Source organism: Strix aluco, chromosome 11 (genome assembly GCF_031877795.1).
Source record: "Strix aluco isolate bStrAlu1 chromosome 11, bStrAlu1.hap1, whole genome shotgun sequence".
Classification (NCBI taxonomy): domain Eukaryota; kingdom Metazoa; phylum Chordata; class Aves; order Strigiformes; family Strigidae; genus Strix; species Strix aluco.
In genome coordinates, this window is record NC_133941.1 from 23,143,256 (window position 1) to 23,162,640 (window position 19,385).

At 42.7% G+C, this 19,385-nt stretch overlaps 1 protein-coding gene across 2 annotated transcripts in view; it reads left to right on the top strand.

The window, feature by feature from the left end:
* The window catches only part of FBLN2 (fibulin 2), a 106,810-nt gene that overhangs the window by 12,418 nt on the left and 75,007 nt on the right, over positions 1-19,385 (top strand). For both annotated transcript variants that reach the window (XM_074835975.1, XM_074835976.1), the window contains exon 2: positions 15,406-16,870. In XM_074835975.1, coding sequence (XP_074692076.1) covers positions 15,490-16,870 — 1,381 coding nt within the window. In that variant the 5' untranslated portion in view covers positions 15,406-15,489. The remainder of the gene's footprint in view (positions 1-15,405; positions 16,871-19,385) is intronic.

A 19,385-nucleotide genomic window follows, 5' to 3' on the forward strand; every position in this document is an offset into this window, starting at 1 on the left:
CATTGTCTCTGGGAGTAGTAATGGTTGGGCTAAAAATGCTTTGCTTCTGCGAATTTTATTATAGCAATGCGAGAGCTTCACAAAGAGATTATAATAATTGTATACGCTTACATACGTAGTCTTAAATAACAACTTTATGGGCTTAAATAGCTAACTTTTCAGATGATAATTCTTATCACTTAGAGCATGTAAATGTCATCTACGTATCCATTTCACTAACGGGTTATGAAACGCACCGGTATATAGCAGTTTTCTGATTTAAGATGTGTAACTTTTGCATGGAGCCACTGGAGCACAGCTCACACGCAGCTCCCGGCGCGTGTGACAAGAGTTGCATGTTAGGGAGGACTGCTTGTCCCCAGGAAGCCCAGAGAACCGGGCAGAGTGCCACTTGAGTCCCACTCTTGGATGGAGGATTTTATAGTGCCATTTTTTTCCAATTAAGCACTATTGATTTATTTTGTGCATGGTTTATTTTTTTGTTGTAGACTTCTTTCCTTTTTTTTAATCTGTGGTTTCTCTGTATGAATGGCAAATGAAGGCTATTTTAATGTTGACTCAAATGATACATACTCATAGTGGGATTTTTATGTCCAGCCTTTTTATTGATTAAACATCTGCATGTCTTAGCATTTGGATGCAGAAACGAATAGCAAATGGCAGTTCATTTCTGGCTAGGGTTTCTTACCAATAAGTTAAAGGCAGGGCGGGGAGGTTTGTGTGTATGTGTATGTGAGTATAATGTATTAGGGTAACATCTATAAAATAAGACATATTTTAATGGCTCTTAAGAGAACAGAATTCAATCTTCAAGTTTATGAAGTATATCATGCAGATACAACAGACACATACCAGGGTAAATGAGAACAGAATTTGGTTTTTTAGTGCATCTGTTCTAACCCATTGGCCCAGTCCAAGCCTCCCCCTGAAGTTATTAGAAAGGACCCTGCTGACACTGATGGAAGTGGGGATAAAGCCAGCCATTAAGATGGTCTCGATTGTGACACGCCTTTGCTCTTTAATGTTGAATGTGAAGTTTTTAAAGAAGCAAACCAAAAATAATACATTGGATACTATTTTTAAGGCAAAATCCCAGAAAAATGTCTGTCATCAGGTTCCAAACGACTCCTTCCTTCACTTTAACAATGAGTTATCCATTATATGGTCTTAATTTATGGAATGTTAAACAGTTTCTGGCATTACTGTGCCCCTGCAGGAAGAACAGATGGTACTTTTGAATGAGTTTTGCTATGGGATAAAATGTTCCAGGTCTTCAACAGATCATATCCATCTGTAAGAAGGGAATAGCATTTGTGCAAAATAAACAGGGTAGAGTCGAACAACTTGAAATCCTCTGCTACAGTGCCTGTAGGCTGAGGTGGTAGTATGCATTGGAAGGTAACGTGGGAAGCTATCGCTTAACATTATTTTAAAGGTAAACACTTACTTTGGTTAAACATCCCAAATGGGAAATCTTATATATCAGGACTCGGAAGGCAGTGGTCAGTATATAACATAGTCAGTATATACTGACAGTAGTCTGTGTATACCAAGAGTATGTTACATTTATAATCAGATAGATTGGCTATGTCTTCGTCTTGTCTCCATGCAATAAAGTTCTGTCTTGTTTGATTTATAGAGCTTTGGCTCTGTGAGAATAGTGTGGAAGCAATGAAGACTCAGATCCTGACAGTCCTTATCATGGCAATGTATCGTGTAGCCAACCCCCTACAGAACTGAGCAGAACATCTCCATCGTGATGCACATCTTGCACCCTCCGTAAAAGTTAGTCTTACAAGTCAAACAGAGGATTGCCAGAACTGTGAGAAGTTGCACCACTTTCCTTCTCCATTCTTCTAAATGACCAGGAACTGCTAGGATGATGGAATCGGTCATTTTTCAGAGCTCTGCTGTGATTCTGCCAGTTGGCCTCTCGGGGAATGATTGCTTTCTCCTCACTGGCCTCTGCACTTTTATGTTCCACATCTGGTGAAGGAATATCCCCTTCAGTTTATAGAACTGTAAGCAAGACAGATAAATTTTGTTCATACTCCCTGTAGAGTTATTTGCAAATTGAAAAATTACAGGCTCTTCAGCTTTATCTACCTGAAAATAAGGTAATTAATCATGTAAGGTCTCCGTATGGTGCATAAAGACAAGCTCACATCTAGGGGGCAATCCATCCATCATAAACAGATTATCAGTGATACTAGTTGCCCTCTGAAGTTTTACCCACCTCTCCACTGACCATAGAGGTAGCTTCATCAGTGAAGTAACTTCTACAAAACTGAAGTTAAATTGAACCTGTGATCTGTAGAGAACTTAAATTCATAGTTCCATTTGTTCTATTCTTGTTCTTTGTGCTTTGAATACCCAAGATCACTGTATCAGCAACTTCCTTTTGGAATTGATTCTGCAAAGTTGTAGTACCTTTATATTATTGGAAATCTAGGGAAAATCTTTCCTCTCCCAGCCTCCAAAATCAGTCAGCTGGGTGTGAACGTCTGACTGGGCTGCCAAAGTGTTTAAAATCATTCTGGGGTGAGGCAAGGTCGTGCCACAGGAAGGCTCTCTGCAGGTGCCTCTTTCTGCCGGACGGCTGCACGTTAGCCTGGCCTTGGAGGCTGCATTTGTAGAAGCACTAATGGAGGAATTTGAGAGAAGACTGGAAAGCTGAAATACCTCTCAGTTCACCTTCTTTACTTTCCTTGGTCTTTGGGATTTGTTTGGGTTTTGTTCTTTGAGTTGTGGGGTTTTTTATACCAAATGTTCTGTGATTTTGGGAGACCTTATTTTATCTTTTGCATATTAGTAACTTTGTCATCTTAATTTTTCTTGCCAGTCATGTGCTGGACTGTGAATAACTAGTGTGGAGGGAGGGAGTATCAGCTCATTCTTCTTCCGTTGTATTAATGATTTCCTTCCCCTTGCATAAATCGTCTTTACAGTTGCAGGATTTGTTCAGCTGGAATATAAAATGGCTTCCTCCCCTTCCAGGAGAAAATTGACCAAACATATATATGTATTTTAACGTACCAAGACCAAACAAATTGTGCGCACTAGTCAATACTACCTTTGTGGAGTATTGTTCATTGTAATGAAAATCAGATTCAATTTACTGTTTGGTTAGGGTGTTCAACAAAAACATGATGTTGTGAAAGGGAAAGAAGTATGCTTATTTAAATTATATGCACATCTGTAAGGTAACATATAAAAATATTCAATCAGCCTTTTATGTTAGCGGGAGTGCCTGCATGTACATAATTTCATGCAAAAATAGTGCTCTCATCAGTTGATTGCTGTGGATTCTCTCTCCAACATTGGAGGAATACCTGGGTGTGGCCTGACATGAAAAGCAAAGTTTACATCAGTGTTTTCATTTCCCAGAAATTTTATAAGAGAATATGGGGCTAGCTTACTTTTCAGTATATTTGGAAGGAGCTGCCTTTTTCTTATAAATGTTGGAGAAATCTGGTAGGTTTCTTCAGTGGTGGCACCTGTTCTCTTCTGGGCAGCACTTAAATTTCCATTTTGTTAGATATCTTAAAAACATAGTATGTTCCCCATTAGAACAAAGCCAAATTTTGTAGTATCAGTGGTTCTGGATTGTCAAGATTTCTAATTTTGAATGTTCTGCCTTTAGTTGCAAGTTATCATGGTTTTACTTGTATTTGTTGATGATCGGTAACTTAAAATATTCAGGAGTATGGGTTGCGTATTTACACAGCAGATCATACTAGTTTCCTGTGGTAATCGAAAATGTAATGTATAACTTACAAAGTAAACAAGACTTGTTCTTCTAGTGTCGTTCTGGTTTGTAGAGTAAATATGGTACAGAACCACAAATCATTATGAACACAAGAACTTCATACATGCATCTGAGGGAAGAAGTCATCTAAATGTATTTAGACATACAGCAAACTATCTGTGGTGATCGCTGAGTATGTCAGTTTGAGATTCTGTACAGTATACAGAAAAAAACCAGTGATCCTATCTCCAAGAAATTATCCTCCAAATTAAGGCTATACCTTGGACAATTTGGGTCTGGTCCAAAGCTACTGAAATCAATGGAAGGAGTTCAGGATCCAGGGTCCGCATGTGCAGCAGACAAAAAGGTTGTGCACCTTCCTTAGAGAGCAAAAGCATGCCAGGGGAGTACAAAAAATATGTGTATTTGTATGTTTCTATATCTGTTTATGTTGAAACCTTTCAGCAAGAATTAATATGAGATATTTTGGTTTTATGAGTTTCAAAGTACCAGTCAGTGCTTTCATTTTATGACAGCCTCTAAATAGCTTTAAATCTCTTTCAGGTTGGTTATAAATAAATTTGCCTCCCAGAAGAGAACAGGTCTTATCACTGAAGAAACGAACCAGACTTTCTCCAACATCTAGTACAATGCCTCCTCTGAAATGCTTCTCTAGATTTTAATCTTCAGTAAACGAGGTAGCATTACTGGCCTTGGCATCTCTTGAAGGGTAGAGAGGGCTCAGAGCACTATCCATCCATGCCCTCTCTGGCAGAGTACTGAATCTCGGTGTCTGTAGGAGCTAGACGTCTTCCTGGTCAGCATCAAGTTTAGTTCATACAGTTGTGTGACAGAGCAGATATAATAAAAGATCCCAGGCAGTGTGTGTGTTCTGGGTGTGTGGGATCCTGACCTGCTTGTCCCATCACCTTTAGGACTTGCTGACCGCAGAGGAGCAAAACCTTCCTCAGCCTCATGCCCAGCCAGTGAAGCACAGGATAGTTTACTTTCCAAAAATGGGAGTCACACAGCAACTCCTAACTTCTCTTACACAACTCTTTGCAATCTTTGAGGATCAGTGAAGAATAAGCACAGGGTGGAAGATGGGAGGTATTGCAAGTGTAACTTCTATTAGTTACATCTGGCATTATTGTTGTCTCTGAATGATAGGCTCTGAGATGAAATAGCAGCGGAGGCATCTTTTTGCATTTTGGTATCCAACAAACCAAATTAATTCCATTATCTTTTATGGAAAGTTTGTGCAGGAACAGTTTTGATTGATGGATTACATCTGCGGCTGCTGACTGATTAGCAGCATGATAGATGTAGCTTCATTTACAGGGATTTGCTTTCATTCATGAGGAAAAATTGAAGGCTTCTTTCCAGCACATTTTTTGCATTAAAACTTTTCAAAGTGCTCAACAAATGGTAGGCTTTGATTTCCATTTGTTTAATGCCTGTGGTAATTAACATTTCTGTGAGAACATTTTAACCAAATGTTCTAGTTTTTCATCCATTAAAATAATAATAATTTTTTTGCTTTAGCTAAAGAATTTAATTGGTATATATAATAACCCTGATATGGGATTTCTTTTGTCACCATATGAGAGGAAACTCTTCCTGAGGAATGATAATTGCTTTTTCTGGACTTCATTAATTTATAATTGGCAATATGCCTCATGGTACATCCAGTCCACTTACTACAGATATGCTCTGTCTGCAGTCCATTGTCTCATGGTGTGGGCGGAGTGAGGGCATATATGTGAGTGCTGAAATAAATCCGAGCTCCTTTCCTTTATACCAAAGAATATCTGGACAGCTACTCAACCACATTAATTAGCTGAATGTTTTTCAACGCAAAATTACAAGGCTGGATCCTTAACCCAGCCTGTCTTTTTGGAGTTTATTTCTAAACCCCTATCTCCTCCTTCATGGCTTATAGAAAACCACAGAAGTGGGAAATCAAGAAACGGGGCTGAGTGGTGGCAGAGCAAAGGAGATGACTGTTTTGTGATACTGGTACCAGTTTCTGTTGGGAGATGCAGCCAACCATGTATTTTTTACACTTCCATTTCATCCTGTATCCATGTTTCTCTCATGCAGGTTCAGGCACAGCCTGGCCTCTGGTAGTAGAGGTCATATGTAACCTGTCCTGCAGTGAAGCTCCAAGATTTTGGTGCATGCCAGGCTTACTCCAGATAAGCCTTATAAGTAGAAGTAGCAGTCAGGACAGTTGTTTCTCTTGCACTGCTTATTCTTGTCCCTTCCTTTGAACAGGAAGTTTCTCTGTTCAGATTAGAGCACCGCAAACTCTCAGGATCGCTGTCAAGGGCAGAACTAGCAAATCTGGGATGATTTCATCAGTAATAACGCGCTCAGGGCTACATAGAGGGCTGAAAATTTTATAAATGAAAAATTCTGAGAACACTTAGTGTAAGGAAGAAAATGAAATCCCAGTGACTCGAGACAGAGATATCTCCTCAAAGCGTGAGGTGGAGATGAAGACGACAGCAATGATGCCTCCAAAACCTGAAAAGGATCACAAGCTGTGGTGTGCTTGCAATGGATAAATTTGAGCTAGCATTTTATCCACCAGTCTTAATAAACTAAGGAGTCTTCCTTCTCCATTTTTTCCCCCCACCCTTTGTTCAGAAGAATAGGGCAGAGAATGCCCTCTCTGTATGGAACAAAGACTGCGATGGCCTTGTGTGCTGTCGCTAAGTGTTATTTATTTAAGAGCCAGAGCACAGGCAGGACAGTGGGTGTGCAAAAGTTCACCTACAGTCATGTGAGTCTCAGCTAGGTGCGTTCTGCAGCTGGGAGAGCGGAAGATGTATTTTCTCAGCTGTGGAGCAGAGTACAGCTAATGAAAGGAGTTGGTTTGTTGCTACAGTTGGTTGCTGAGAGCACATTTACTCTCTTGAGGGACAGATTTGGATCCTGTTGAGTCATAAAGGAAAAGAGCTTGATCTTGGGTCCTTCTGGGGATTTTGCTACATTGTGAAAAATCATTGTGCCTTTTGAGGGGAACATGTCAAGATTCACAGTCTACTCCTAAAGAAATCCTGATTGTAGACAGCAACTGTATGTGTTGTGGATCAAAAGAGATACGTTAACAGAGCTCTGTATAAAAGTTGTGGAGAACTGTGAACCAAATTAGTAAGAGACTATAAAACATTCATTGTACACTACATGTTATTTTCACCTCATCAGGAGACAGAATTTCATTATTAATCATGAAAATGACGAGGCCAGGACACATTTACTGAAAAATTATTTACTACAAACCTACTGTATTGACATTTTGTTTTGACACTCATTTGGAATTAATTGGCAGACTAAAGCAAACCCTTCCAAGTTACTCTGGAGAGTCTCAAATCGAATTCTTCAATTCTGAGGTTGAAATTCAGGTGATGGAAGAACTGCCACTTCTCTGGCTCATGAGTAGTTTTGCCTCACAGGTAGACTGTGGAAAACTGTTGCAGTTCCCTTCAGTCTTCCCTCAGTGAAAACAGTTAATTATTTCCAAATTGGCACATGGCAGTGCACAGGGCAGGAAAGGCCACTTGCTAAGCTGTCAGTTAAATAGTAGACTTTCTTTTGCCTAATTTGTATTTTAGTGTGGGGGTGGGGGAATTTTCATTTTCAACAGTTCCAAAAGGGCTGCCTGATAGAGGTAGATAGTACCCAGATGTGCTTCTCTTTAATGCCCAGATGCTCCAACCAATATGTTTCCTAACAAAAGGAGATCTGTATTACTGACTGTCGCTGCTTAGGGCAGTGAGGTTCAAAGTGCTGGCAGGACTCGTGCGTAATAGAAGACTGGATTAAGAAAACAAACAAACTCAAAGCTTAAATCTGTGGCTTACAGAAAGTTCTAAGTAGCATCATAGTCATTTCATGGAGGAAAGAAGAAATGGGGAGAGGGGATCGCAGAGGGAGTGGAAATGAGATTTTGCATGCCACTGTCCTTGAGGTTTGCAGCTGGTTTTTGCCTTTGAGAGAGTCAACAGCAGCCCTGCAAATATGTGAGCTCTGTAAAACACTGGGGATGGGCAGAGGACTGGAGTATCCTGGAGGAAGATTAGGAAAAGAAGGGAGAAGAGAGAAATGTAATCCAGGATCTTGAAAGCATGCTTTTTGAGGAGCATGGTTATGAGACTGTACAGGGTATGTTCTGCTTGAGTGAGTTACGGTTTCTTACCAAAAAGTATCTAAATAATGGGGAGCATCCTGGAAACTAGGGATTTGTTTCTTCCTGAGAGGAAGGAAGGAGTGGAGCTCTTTAAGTAAATCAGAAAAAATTCTTTCCTTCACTTATCAGAACAGCTACCAGTATTGACAATGTTCACCCCAGAGCATTGAGCTGGTGCTGGAGACAGCACCTGTGGCAGGGCCATCACTGGAGCTGTGCTACCACATCTCCTGAGGCTTTCTGCATATGTGTGGTTGCTTGAGGTGCTGTGGAGCTGAGGGACACGCTCTGCCTGCCTGCTGCCAAAAGAGCTCTCTCTGTGCAAATTAGTTCATAACTTATGAGCTTTGACAAGTTTTTGTTGGCTGTGCCTTGGGAAATGTTTTTGAGTGGCTGTTGCTGAGTTTGCTTTAATCTTTTCCCACATTTTTTTGGCTGTCATGGAAATAGCTGGATTATTTAATTGTGTTTTTGAGGTGCCTATATGGTCACCTGAAACTTGGTGATGTAAAAAAACCAAAAAAAGTATCAATAACCAACACATTTATTTTCACTAAAAAGAAAGAGTTAGGCTCCTTCTGCAGCAGAGGTGCGTGACCCTGGCCCAGCTGCAAGTACATGCTGAGCCTCCTGTGCATGGACTTGCATCGTCCTGAGAGAAACCGGATCTTAGTTGCTTTGTCAGAGACTCCGTGTCAGGGCACTTGGCATGTTTCAGCTCCTCTAGCCCCCCGTCCATGCACAGCCGTGTTGCTGAGCTCTCCATTGCCAGCATGTCAGAGCTGGGACGAGGACCAGCCGCGTGCGCTGGGCGGGACAGTGTTTCTCTTTGCGTTCTTTCCCCCATGTGAGTCGTTTCGCTCCTCTGCAGCTGTCATCCTCCCACTGAGTCACTCTGGATCTGCTGCAGTGGCGACTCCCAATGACACAGAATTTCACTCTTCAGTGAGCCAAGTACCTGCCCTGTTATTTTGGGCTGGTCTGGGGTGAGAGGGAGCACTGACACAATAGACCTTCAAGATACGATTCTCTCCTTGGCTCTGCCCTGTCGTTCACTTGGAAAAAGGCTGCCTTCACGCTCCAGGACTTCAAAAATGGCTTCCAAAGCTGGACATTCTGGAAGAATAAATCCTAGAGCTGCCTGGTCACTGTTGCTAATGCTTGGCTACTTCAGCTGAAATACCTTGGGTGATGCTTTTCCATTACTGCAGAGTGTCAGGTTCCTGTTTGGATGTGAGCGTGGGGAATGTCCTGGAGAGCGTTGGGAGCATCTCTGCCCGGGGGCGCTTCTGCTGGAAAGGGAGGTCTTATCGGAGCTGCTTTTGAGAAACTGCGTGAGTTTTGATCCCGTGCTGCTTGCTCCTTGTTTGTTCCACTCTTGAGTTCTCTGTTGAATTAAGTCATGATCCGCCAGACTCCCAAATGTCCATTTTTTAAGCTTTTTCATGAAAAGGGGGTTAACAGTAACTGATTTCTTATTGAAAATAAAGCTGAGGAAAACCGCCTGCAAAAGCTATGACTTCTGAAAACAGGCTGATTTTGCCAAGAACTGGAGTGTTGACAACACTGAAGTGACTAAGCATCTTGTGCTTTACTTTTGATAAGAAAAAGCAGCTCACTGAATTTGGATTTACACTGGGGCTTAACCTACCCTCTTCTCTTCCTCCCCAGCCCAGGTGCCCCGAATGAGAAAGCTGGCTTCAGCTCATCTCAAATTTCATTAATTAGCAGGCAGAAATGACTGGCTCTATGCACTGTATATTGCATAAGAGAAGTAAAGGAAACCCTTCACCACTTTTCATTCATCCATCTGGTGAATAGCACTTTAGTTACCTCTGCTAGCAAGATGGGCTGGGAGCAGCCAGCAGCAATCCCTTCCAGCGGTTGGTGAGATCACAAGTTTCCGGATTGAGAGGGTGTGAAAGGAAGAGCTAATCCGCTGGCTGGCACAGCCGAGTAAGGAGTTGCTGGGTTTAGGTTTTTTTTCAGTTTTTCATACAAGAAAGATCTCTCACAAATTTCCATTTTCTCTTGCATTCAAAAGGGTTTGTTTTAAAATTGATATTTCCTTCCGTCCCCTCCCTTCTTCCTCCCTTAGTCTAAACTATGACCGCAGCCATTTAAGAGCTGCTGGCAGCTGCAGCAGACCAGAGAGTTCTGGCTGGGGAGAGGTGCTAAAATACACAGACTGGTGAAATACGTTAGCCTTGTTGTTTAGTATGGGTGCGCACATGCGCTTCAGCCTACTACTGTGCTCTACGCAATGCTTTCACCAGTGTGCTAGAGAGGAGATTCAACATTGCAGACCAGGGCTGTGTTTGGCCCCTGGACAAGTACAGTCTGGGCCTGTAAACCAGTCTGGACTGGGTGGCACTGGGAGACTAGGAGAACCATTCATAGCATCTCTGTAGACTGATGAACTTGCTTTGTGCTGCACAGGTGCTGAGTGCCACTACGACATTTGCTTTCCCACAGCTTAGTGCATAGACAAACTTCTTCGCATGCATGAAATCCTGGGTGCAGCTTAATGGACAAACTAAGTGGCTCACCCCCACAGTTGCACCCCACAGGGAGTGTGCTCCCAGTACATGGCACAGGAGGGATCAAACAGATGTCTGCCACTTTCTGCTTTCACATCAGGCTTGCATCTGGCCCTGCACACTGTTCAAAAGGAGAAGATGTATATCAAAACAGCATTTCTATTTTTACCATCCTTGAAAAGGGCAACTTAGTGAAGAATTGAGAGGTAGGATAGAGAAAAGAATTGTTCTGTCTAAACCTGTTTGCAGGGATCTGCAGCTGGTTAAATCACAGGTACATCTTCAAAGCTGGAAGTCAGTGGATTCTCATGTAAGTGTTGTCCTCTGCTGTAGGCTGCATTTATTTATTGCTTTTTGTTTATAAGTGGTTGCCTCTTTTTAGTCCGTGAACATTTGAAAGAATGCTCTTGGTCCTGCAGTATCTCTTCATGCATGCACACCTTCTGCAGTTGTTCTGCCATCTCTGGGGCAGCCTTCACAGAACGATGGTGTTCGTGTGAAGTCTTTGAAGGAAAGTGCTTCCTGTCACCTCTGCTTACCTAGAATAAGCTTTCTGATTCAGCAGTGAAATGAAACCATCTGGAGAAAGAATCTCTCAATAAAATACTCCTCTTAATTTAAAGAAGTTACACATTTAAAATGTCTACATCTTCTCTGGGAACACACTGGTTTCATCAACATTTTCAAGTAATACAGCTGAACTGTTTTAATCAAGTCAGCATTCTTCCTTTTGACTTTATGTTATGGCTTTGATTGAAGTAAATCACTCTGAGTATATTGTTTTGCAAAAATGTCAGAATTTATAACTTTTTGGCCCCACATTGGATTGAAGTAAGCATTGTGAAATCTTGTTTTGTTCTACCCACTTCCCCTGCCAGGAGACAGGAATATGATGTTTTTCAGCCAGTGCTAGTTATAATTTTGATGGTTGCTGCTGTTAGCCTTGGATGTCCTGTCACACAGATATTGGTTTCATCTGCAGCATGAAGCATTCTCATTTCCTTTTCCATGAAGATGTGTGCCTGTAGTTCATGTTCATTTGGACTCTTACTTTTTTAAGCTGTTTTTCCATTAGGTGTCTTTGCTTTGCGTTTCCTAGGAATTGTTTTTAAAGAAGGAATTGAGGAGTAAGGAACTCCTTTGTGGTGTGACCATCCTCTATTCACTGCTGATTTGCCTCACAGATTTACTTCTGTTGACTTTGAGGGACTTTCAGTCCCAATCCAGAGCGTTAGCCCTGCCTTGCATGAGCACTCATGCTTTCTCAGGATGCACTGTGTACACTGTGGCAACTGCTACTTTAATAGTGGCCCAGTACAACCCCACTAAAGCCAACAGGGTTAGCACCTGAACCAAAGGAGAGCAGGATATGCAGCACAGCAGGTTAGGAGACTTCAGAAAGGACATAAATTGAAGCTTTCTGGGTCATGAAGCGATGCATGAGGACTGGGATGACACTTGGGTTACTTTGCTGTAGAGCTCTGTAAAGCTTTCAACAGAGACTTTGAAAGACCTTTATTTTAGGACTTAATTTGTTGTGACATCTCACCCAACTGAGCAGCAAAAGTCAATGACATTGGTAAGAGTGGGTGAAGGACAGAGCTGAGAGTAAAAATACCTGATTCTCATTTAGGTGAAGCCCTTGCATATTGTCCCAGTTGTGTAAAAGGACATTACAGAAAGCATTAAAATAGCTAATGGAAACAAGTTATTCCAATAGGATCTACTGGTATTAAACTCCCCTGTCCTCCAGAGGTAGTGCATTTTTTACCCTCTTGGTATAGACACCTTTACTTAACAGCTCCAGCTTTTGATGCCATGAGCAAGCTGCTGTCTCCAGAGCGTTGTTTCAGCAGTGGGGAAGGGCATCATTCCAGAGGCAGTTGCACATCAGCTGCGTGGGCTGGCAAGAGCACACACACTGTTTGGGGGGATGCATTTTCTCAGTGGGGCTTAATAGTCGTGTCTGTGTGCTTCACTCAAAGCAGTTTTTCTCTGTGCCTGAAGTAGAAACTGTTTCTTTGATATGCAAGTTTATGGGTTTGGTGGGGAGGGGTGGAGAGCAATGGGTGTGGGGAACAGATGGAGAAAGCACAGGGAAAATGCAATGGTTTAAAGGAATAAAAAGAAATACTTTTGTTGGAATCATGACACCAGAAACAAGGAGCCTCTGATGAAGGAAAGTGAGCCTGAGGATAGGGAAGACTGTGGTGTTATCAACAGAAAAAGGGTTTATAAGGATTTCAGCCTTATCAGTTTGAGGTTGGTAGCTTGAGAAACCAAATGTTGAGGGATGTGGAAATGATCAAAAGAGAAAGAGTACAGAGGGACTGAATAAGGCATTGAGCTGAAAGTGTGAGAGACAGGGACAGGGCTTGCTGTGGGAGAGGGGCTGTGAGCTCTCCGGGCCCCTCTCTGGGCAAGAGGCAAGGGAGAGAGGAGAGGAACAGAGTCAAAACTGGAGGTGACCTGACAAGCAAACAAACCCTTGGACAGAAAGGGGGTGCAGATGAGGAGGGGAGGAGGTAACTGTACAGGGGAGGGCAGTCGAGCTGCTCCTTTCATGAAAACAGGACTGTCCCATGATAAACCCTCATCTGTGCTTGAACTTCTAGGCATGCTAGATATAAAATATGACTGGCTTTCTGCTTCTTCCTTCAGGATATGAGGTAATTTGGTGGCTTCTTGTTGGGAGTTCAAATTTATGCCTGATTAGTGACTGCTTGTATTGGGAGACCTGAACATACGAGTAGGGCAGGCAAACACCGTTCACAGGGTTGTCCTGTCCCCATTGTCCCATTTACCTGACTGGCTGTGCTGCCCAGGACAGCAATAGTTGACTGTGAGCAGTTTGGATATAAAGTGGGTGATGTACACAAGCTCGCCCTTTATATGCCCACCGGTGCTGATTACCAAGGCAATGCTGTGCCCTACCTCCATGCTCGCAGAGGCTGCCCAAACCTGGGGCTGTGACACCCAAATGGCCCATTGGGGTCCCAGGGCTTTCTGAGCTTGGGAAACACTGACGTGGGAGAGGGGGGCACGGGCCAGGGCAGAGCTGTGCTCGGCTGCCACCAGCAAGTGCTCTGGTGGGCGCAGGGCCCGAGCAACGGACTTACCTGCGCTGGAGCACGGGAGGTACCAACGGGAGGGCATGGCGACAAAATCATGCTGTGGGATCCTTACAGAAGAAGCTTATCTTTAAGTGTCCTTCCAGTTGTCATTTCCCAGCTAAAGCTGTGTAATAATTACAAATTTGGATTACCTGGAAAAGCTGCTGAAAGTAGGATAAATTATTAATTCCCAGACTGGATTCTGAAGAATTAATTTCAGCACCACATATTGAAAATTCTCTAGTTTTGAGAGCAGTTCTGGAAAAGTGATATTCTTCCAAGCCATTTTTATACTTTCTGACAATTTTATTTTTCCTTCAATCGGTATCCTTTAACACACTCAACTAATATACTCAAATTAGTAGTAGAAAAGCTACATTTGTAAGAATTATATCTCTGTACAACGTACTGAAGTAATTCAAATTCCAGGGCAGAACTGTGGAAATTCTTAGCACAGTTTGTCCGTATCTTATCAGAACAGGCACGCTTTTCCCACGGCCTGGCCGCTTTCCAGCGGGGCCAAAGCAGACTTGTTGGAAGCCCAGTTTGAATGGGAGAAGTAATCTTTCTGAATGGATTTTTTGGCAGGATTCCTGTTGCATGTGTGGTTTATTGTTCTTGGTGATGTGACTACATTTTAACCCCTAGATAAATGTTTTAGGGTCTTTATGTTTTTGATGATGGAAGGGGTTCTGGAAAAATAATCAGATTGCTAATTCTATAAAATTTTATGGGCAAATCTTTTTCTGCTTTAACTACTTTTCCATGTTAATTGTGTAGCTTTTTGAGCATGCCTTTGATACAAAGGACAACAGCTGATTAACTCTCAGGCTTTTCTATGGTCAAAGTAACTAAAAGGCAAACAACTTTTCCTCAACACGTTTTAACAAAGTGTTATTATGCCAATTCATTTTATATATACATATATTTAGTTTTTATTTTCATAGTGTACTAATTCAATATAAAGTATTACTTGTGTTGTCAAAAATAAGAGAAGTGGTTGCCAAAGGTGGCATATCCTCAGTTGGTGTAAATGTCCCATGCATATACAGTTGTAACTCCAGTGAAGTCAGACTCGATCCCTCTGTGCGCTACAGGCCTGCTGTGGAGTTGTGCCAACTTCTGTGAGCTGAGGATCCAGCCTCTAATATGTAGTACAGGATAGCTAATATGATGTTTAACCACACAGTAACCGCAATATACAAAGAAGTTCTATTTTAGCGCTGCTGGGGCAAAAAAATAACTGTTAATGCCGAAGACTGAAGTGCAGAAGATTGCTAAGTGGGGGAAGGGGGCAGAAAAAAACTCCTCTTATTTTGAGTTAACATATGTACAGACAAATTCTCATGTTTCAAGGCTAAGTTTTGTCTAAGAAAGATCTTTAAGATTTGGGTCTTTGTAATTAAAACTTGAAGAATGATTATCTTAAACTTACATCTGCAGAAGAAGAACTGTGTATTTACTTATTATCTGCCAAAAAATCTGTCTCTTTTTAGCTCGAAAGATTAACAAAAAGGCATTGAAGTATAAAGACCTTCTTTTTATTGAAATATATATACATTTTGTGAACAGATTCAAATGAACAGTTGCAATCTTTTTTTCTTTATTTTTCTTTCTTTTTCAAAATGGGGGTGGCGGGGAAGCATGCAACTCCAAACTTAGTGCCTACAATGCTTGGAAGACATTATGATTAATTTTGTACTTAGGTTTCCAGATGTTGGATTTTGTCCCAACTTTTAAAGACCTCTAATGTTTAACAGGATATGCGCTGAGTATAGTCTTTAACAGAGTTTTCTTTCATAACTCTAGGATCTATGAGAAAAGGTAACTCGGGAACACACTGCAGAGTCGGAGCTGAATCTACAGCCTTCTAGGAAAAATAAAATAAAATAAATGTGCAAGTTTGGACTGGAGCTATATTTGTTTGGGAAGACTATGGATAGGCACCAGAGCTGGCAGCGGAGCTGTCTGAATGCCCTCCTCCTTGTGCTGCTGTGGGCTGGCATTTCCCATGCACAGAGGGACTGCACGGGTGTGAAGTGCCAGCCCCTGGACAACTGCATCGAGGACGTGCTGGAGCCTGGCGAGTGCTGTGCCACGTGTCTGCAGCACGGCTGCACGTGCGAAGGCTACCAATACTACGACTGCGTCAACGTGGGCTTTATCAATGGCAAAGTACCCGAAGGGCAGTCTTACTTTGTGGACTTTGGAAGCACTGAGTGCTCGTGCCCTAAGGGAGGAGGCAAGATCAGCTGCCAGTTCATGCTGTGCCCAGAGTTGCCCCCAAACTGCATTGATGCGGTGGTGCCAGCTGACGGGTGTCCTCAGTGTGGGAGAATAGGCTGCCTCCATGAGGGCCAGAAGTATGTAGCAGGACACACTTTCCACATGCCCCCCTGCAAGGTTTGCCATTGCCCAAACGCTGGGGGTGAGCTGATGTGCTACCAGCTTCCAGACTGTAACACGTTCGCCTTAAACACTGCAAGTCCAATAGATGCTGAAGACAGCGAACCGGAGAGGCACTACGACGATCCATACAGCTACGACCAGGAGGCACCAGAAGGAGACAACACCCAGGTGGAGTCTCCAAAAAAATACAGGAGTTATTCGTCCCACCTAGAGCAAGAGAGCATCAGCCAAGAGCAAAGCGAGGATTATGACTACCTACCAGCCAGCATTGCTCCTTCAGCTTTGGCTCCGGCCGATCCGTACACTGAGGAGACGGCTGCACCGCTCACCACACCAGTGCCTAAGGCCTCCTCTGAAGTTCGCAGTGCCACAGAAAGAAGTGAGCGGAAGCGGGTGCCCCGCACCACTGCAGCATCCCTCCAGCAAGCAACACAAAAGGAAGCACCAGTAACCACCAGTGCTCCTCCAAAGCACACAACGGCCACCACTGAGACACCCAAGCACCTGGAGGAATTGGAGAGGAGACCAAAGGGGAAGCAAGGGGACAAAGAGAGGCATGAGCAAGAAAGAGCCCCCCACTCTAAAATGAAAAAACATGCCAGAAAAGAAGACCCAGGGAACAGCATGTATCTAGGCTTGAAAGAGGTGAATTTAACAGAGCCGAGTTGGCCAAAATCTTCCCATGAAACACATGAGGGAAATGCTTTCCCCAAGGTAAAGTTCAGTGCAACAACCTCTCCTCCTGTTGCTCTAAAGGAAGACCGCAGTCAGTCATCCCAAAAGCAGTCACAGACGCTTTATCGTTACCATCCCGAGGAAGATGGGGACCCCAACTCCATTCACGCTAACCCCAGGTTACCAGAAGGTAAGAACTACTTCCAGTGTAGATGTCTAGAGAACATTTACTCATAATAACATTGGTGCATATCCACTGTTCTGTTCTTCTTACTGCTCCACATGGGCATGAAATCAGGCAAAACTCCAGTTGCCTTCTTTCATCTCTTTCAGAAGATGGTTTGTGTTTCATTTGACATAATAGATACCGTTTCACTATTGCCTACCTTGCTTTGATTTTGCAGACTGTGGATGGTGTTTTCTGGTATTTTAACTTTATTCCAGATGATGATTTGTTAAACTCTGACCTTTTCCTTCCATTACTTGCTTTTAATTTCTAATGTGATGTTAGAGAAACATCTTACAAGGATTTAATTAGTTATCTGCTTGGATCCTCCAGTTACCAACTGAATGTAATCACATTTGTAGCTTTTGTCTTTTGCTGGGGAGGAAGTGAAACAGTTGTGCTTCTACTACGAAAATATTTACAGCGCTTGTTGTAATATTTATGCTATGGTTGAAAGGCTGTCTAAGCTCGTTAGTACAAGAACTTGATAGATACACTCAAATACCCCTGAGGACTAGTAGGGAGAAAAAGAACAGCCTCTTGCTTTGTGTTTTTTGGAGGCTGGAAGTTTATGATATTTATGATCAACTGTGGCAAGCGTACGTATTTCCTCTCTGCCTCCGGATTCTTCTTGACATCTGCAGTGGATGTTGATTATATGCTTTATGCAATGCTCATTACTGTAATGAATGCAAACTTCATCGCTATAAATTAGCACATATACAGCTCATATTTCCAATTCATTTTTCATCAAATCAAGAGTAATATCTCCTTTCTCAAGATGCGGCACAAAATGTTCTCATGAGACTCAGATGTATAATACTTGCAGTCTGAGTAGAGAATACTGATTACTCCCTAGCTGGTGATATTTCTTCCTGGGTTATCTAGGTAGCCCTTAAACATCTTGAGCTGCCTAGTCCATCTACTCAAGAAGTTTAAGGCATATAGGAGGAGAGCAGATTTGGAGCTGAGACCCTAGGTCCCAACACAAACAGCACCTCATGACTGTTTACCAAACAAAAGATGTATGAGGTCTGTGAATGGAGATGCTAGCCTTTTTCTTTCACTTCCACTTATGTTTTTATTGTAAATGCTGACCTCACAATTAGTGATAAGAGGTATAATCTGAGTTGGACCTTGACTTCTTGATTTCACCAAAACAATGCTCTAGAAACCAGTCTTACCTGAAGAACCTCACTGCATTCTAGGAGTACACCAGGAGCAGTGTTTGAACACCGCTGCCTTGAAATAAGAGAACTTTAGCTGAACACACATACCATCCAGAGGGATGCCATTAGGAGGTGTAGACTTTCAAAGGTGATTTAATAGATAGTTAATGTGTTCCAAGCCTTACCTCTATGCTACCTTCTCTTCACAGACACCTGTTGTATTTTACTTCTAGCTCCTTTTGTTATGTGAAAGATGAATCAAACAGGGGTCACTGGCTGATTTTCCTAGGGGACTGATTCCAGCCTTCCAGTTTGTGTAACCTGAATAAGACAATCTGTCCATAACACCTTCATTTGCTCTATACAAATGCAGGTGGCAAAAAGCATCTGCCTACACGGTGCACTGAGTTCATCTGCAGTCAGATTTTATGCTGTTTAGTACTACCATGCAGTTTAAGCGCAAAGCTCTTCCCTTGTATTTGTTGCAGCATACCACAAAATCTGATCTGAGCTGTGCATCAAGGCTGTGCATAACACATGGGTCTGAGTTAGGACTAATATGCAATAATCTGTGTTCTGAGGTAATTTAAAAGCTATCTATTTAAAATTAAATTCCCTCTTTTTTCCTCTCAAAAAGGAAAGATGGGTGGAGCATCCTGGAATTTTCAATGAGAGGGTTCACGAAATCCTATTGAGGTGCAAGTGTTTAGCAGCAGAGCTAACTACTACACTTTAGAGTATCCTTGGGTGATTTCCAATCTGTGATTCCTGGAAACTGCTTGGCTGAGACAGGTCTGGTTGGGGTCTGGATTAGGTCGGGATGCCTGTTGGATAGGAGCAAAATGTAATGGATGGCATGTCAGGCATGAATTGTCTAGCCTACAGAAGCAGGCTTGGAAATCACTGGATGCCATTTTTGCCTTAGCTGAGAGATAGATAGAGATCATTTCCTTTAAATATTGTAGAAGTAGAAATGAAAATAAATAGCCCTTGGGAACACCGCGCTTTCTGCCTGGCTGTTGATAATGCAGCTCTGAGGCTGCTGGTTCTCTGGCCCACGGAGTTGCTGCACATCCCAGGAGTGAGCGCCAGTGGCATTGCACCCTGTGCATCACCCCGCAGCTGCTGGCAAGTGGGGCCTGGCCAGGTAGCCCCTGTCTCTCCGTCTGCTCCACCATTCCCATTAGGAATAGCTGGTGGAAGCAGATCTGTACAGGCTGTAAAGGAACTACAGAACCTGTCCAAAAAAGAGGAATCTCCCTAGAGATGGCTAGCACCAGCACTCGTGCCTACGGACTGCTGTATTTACA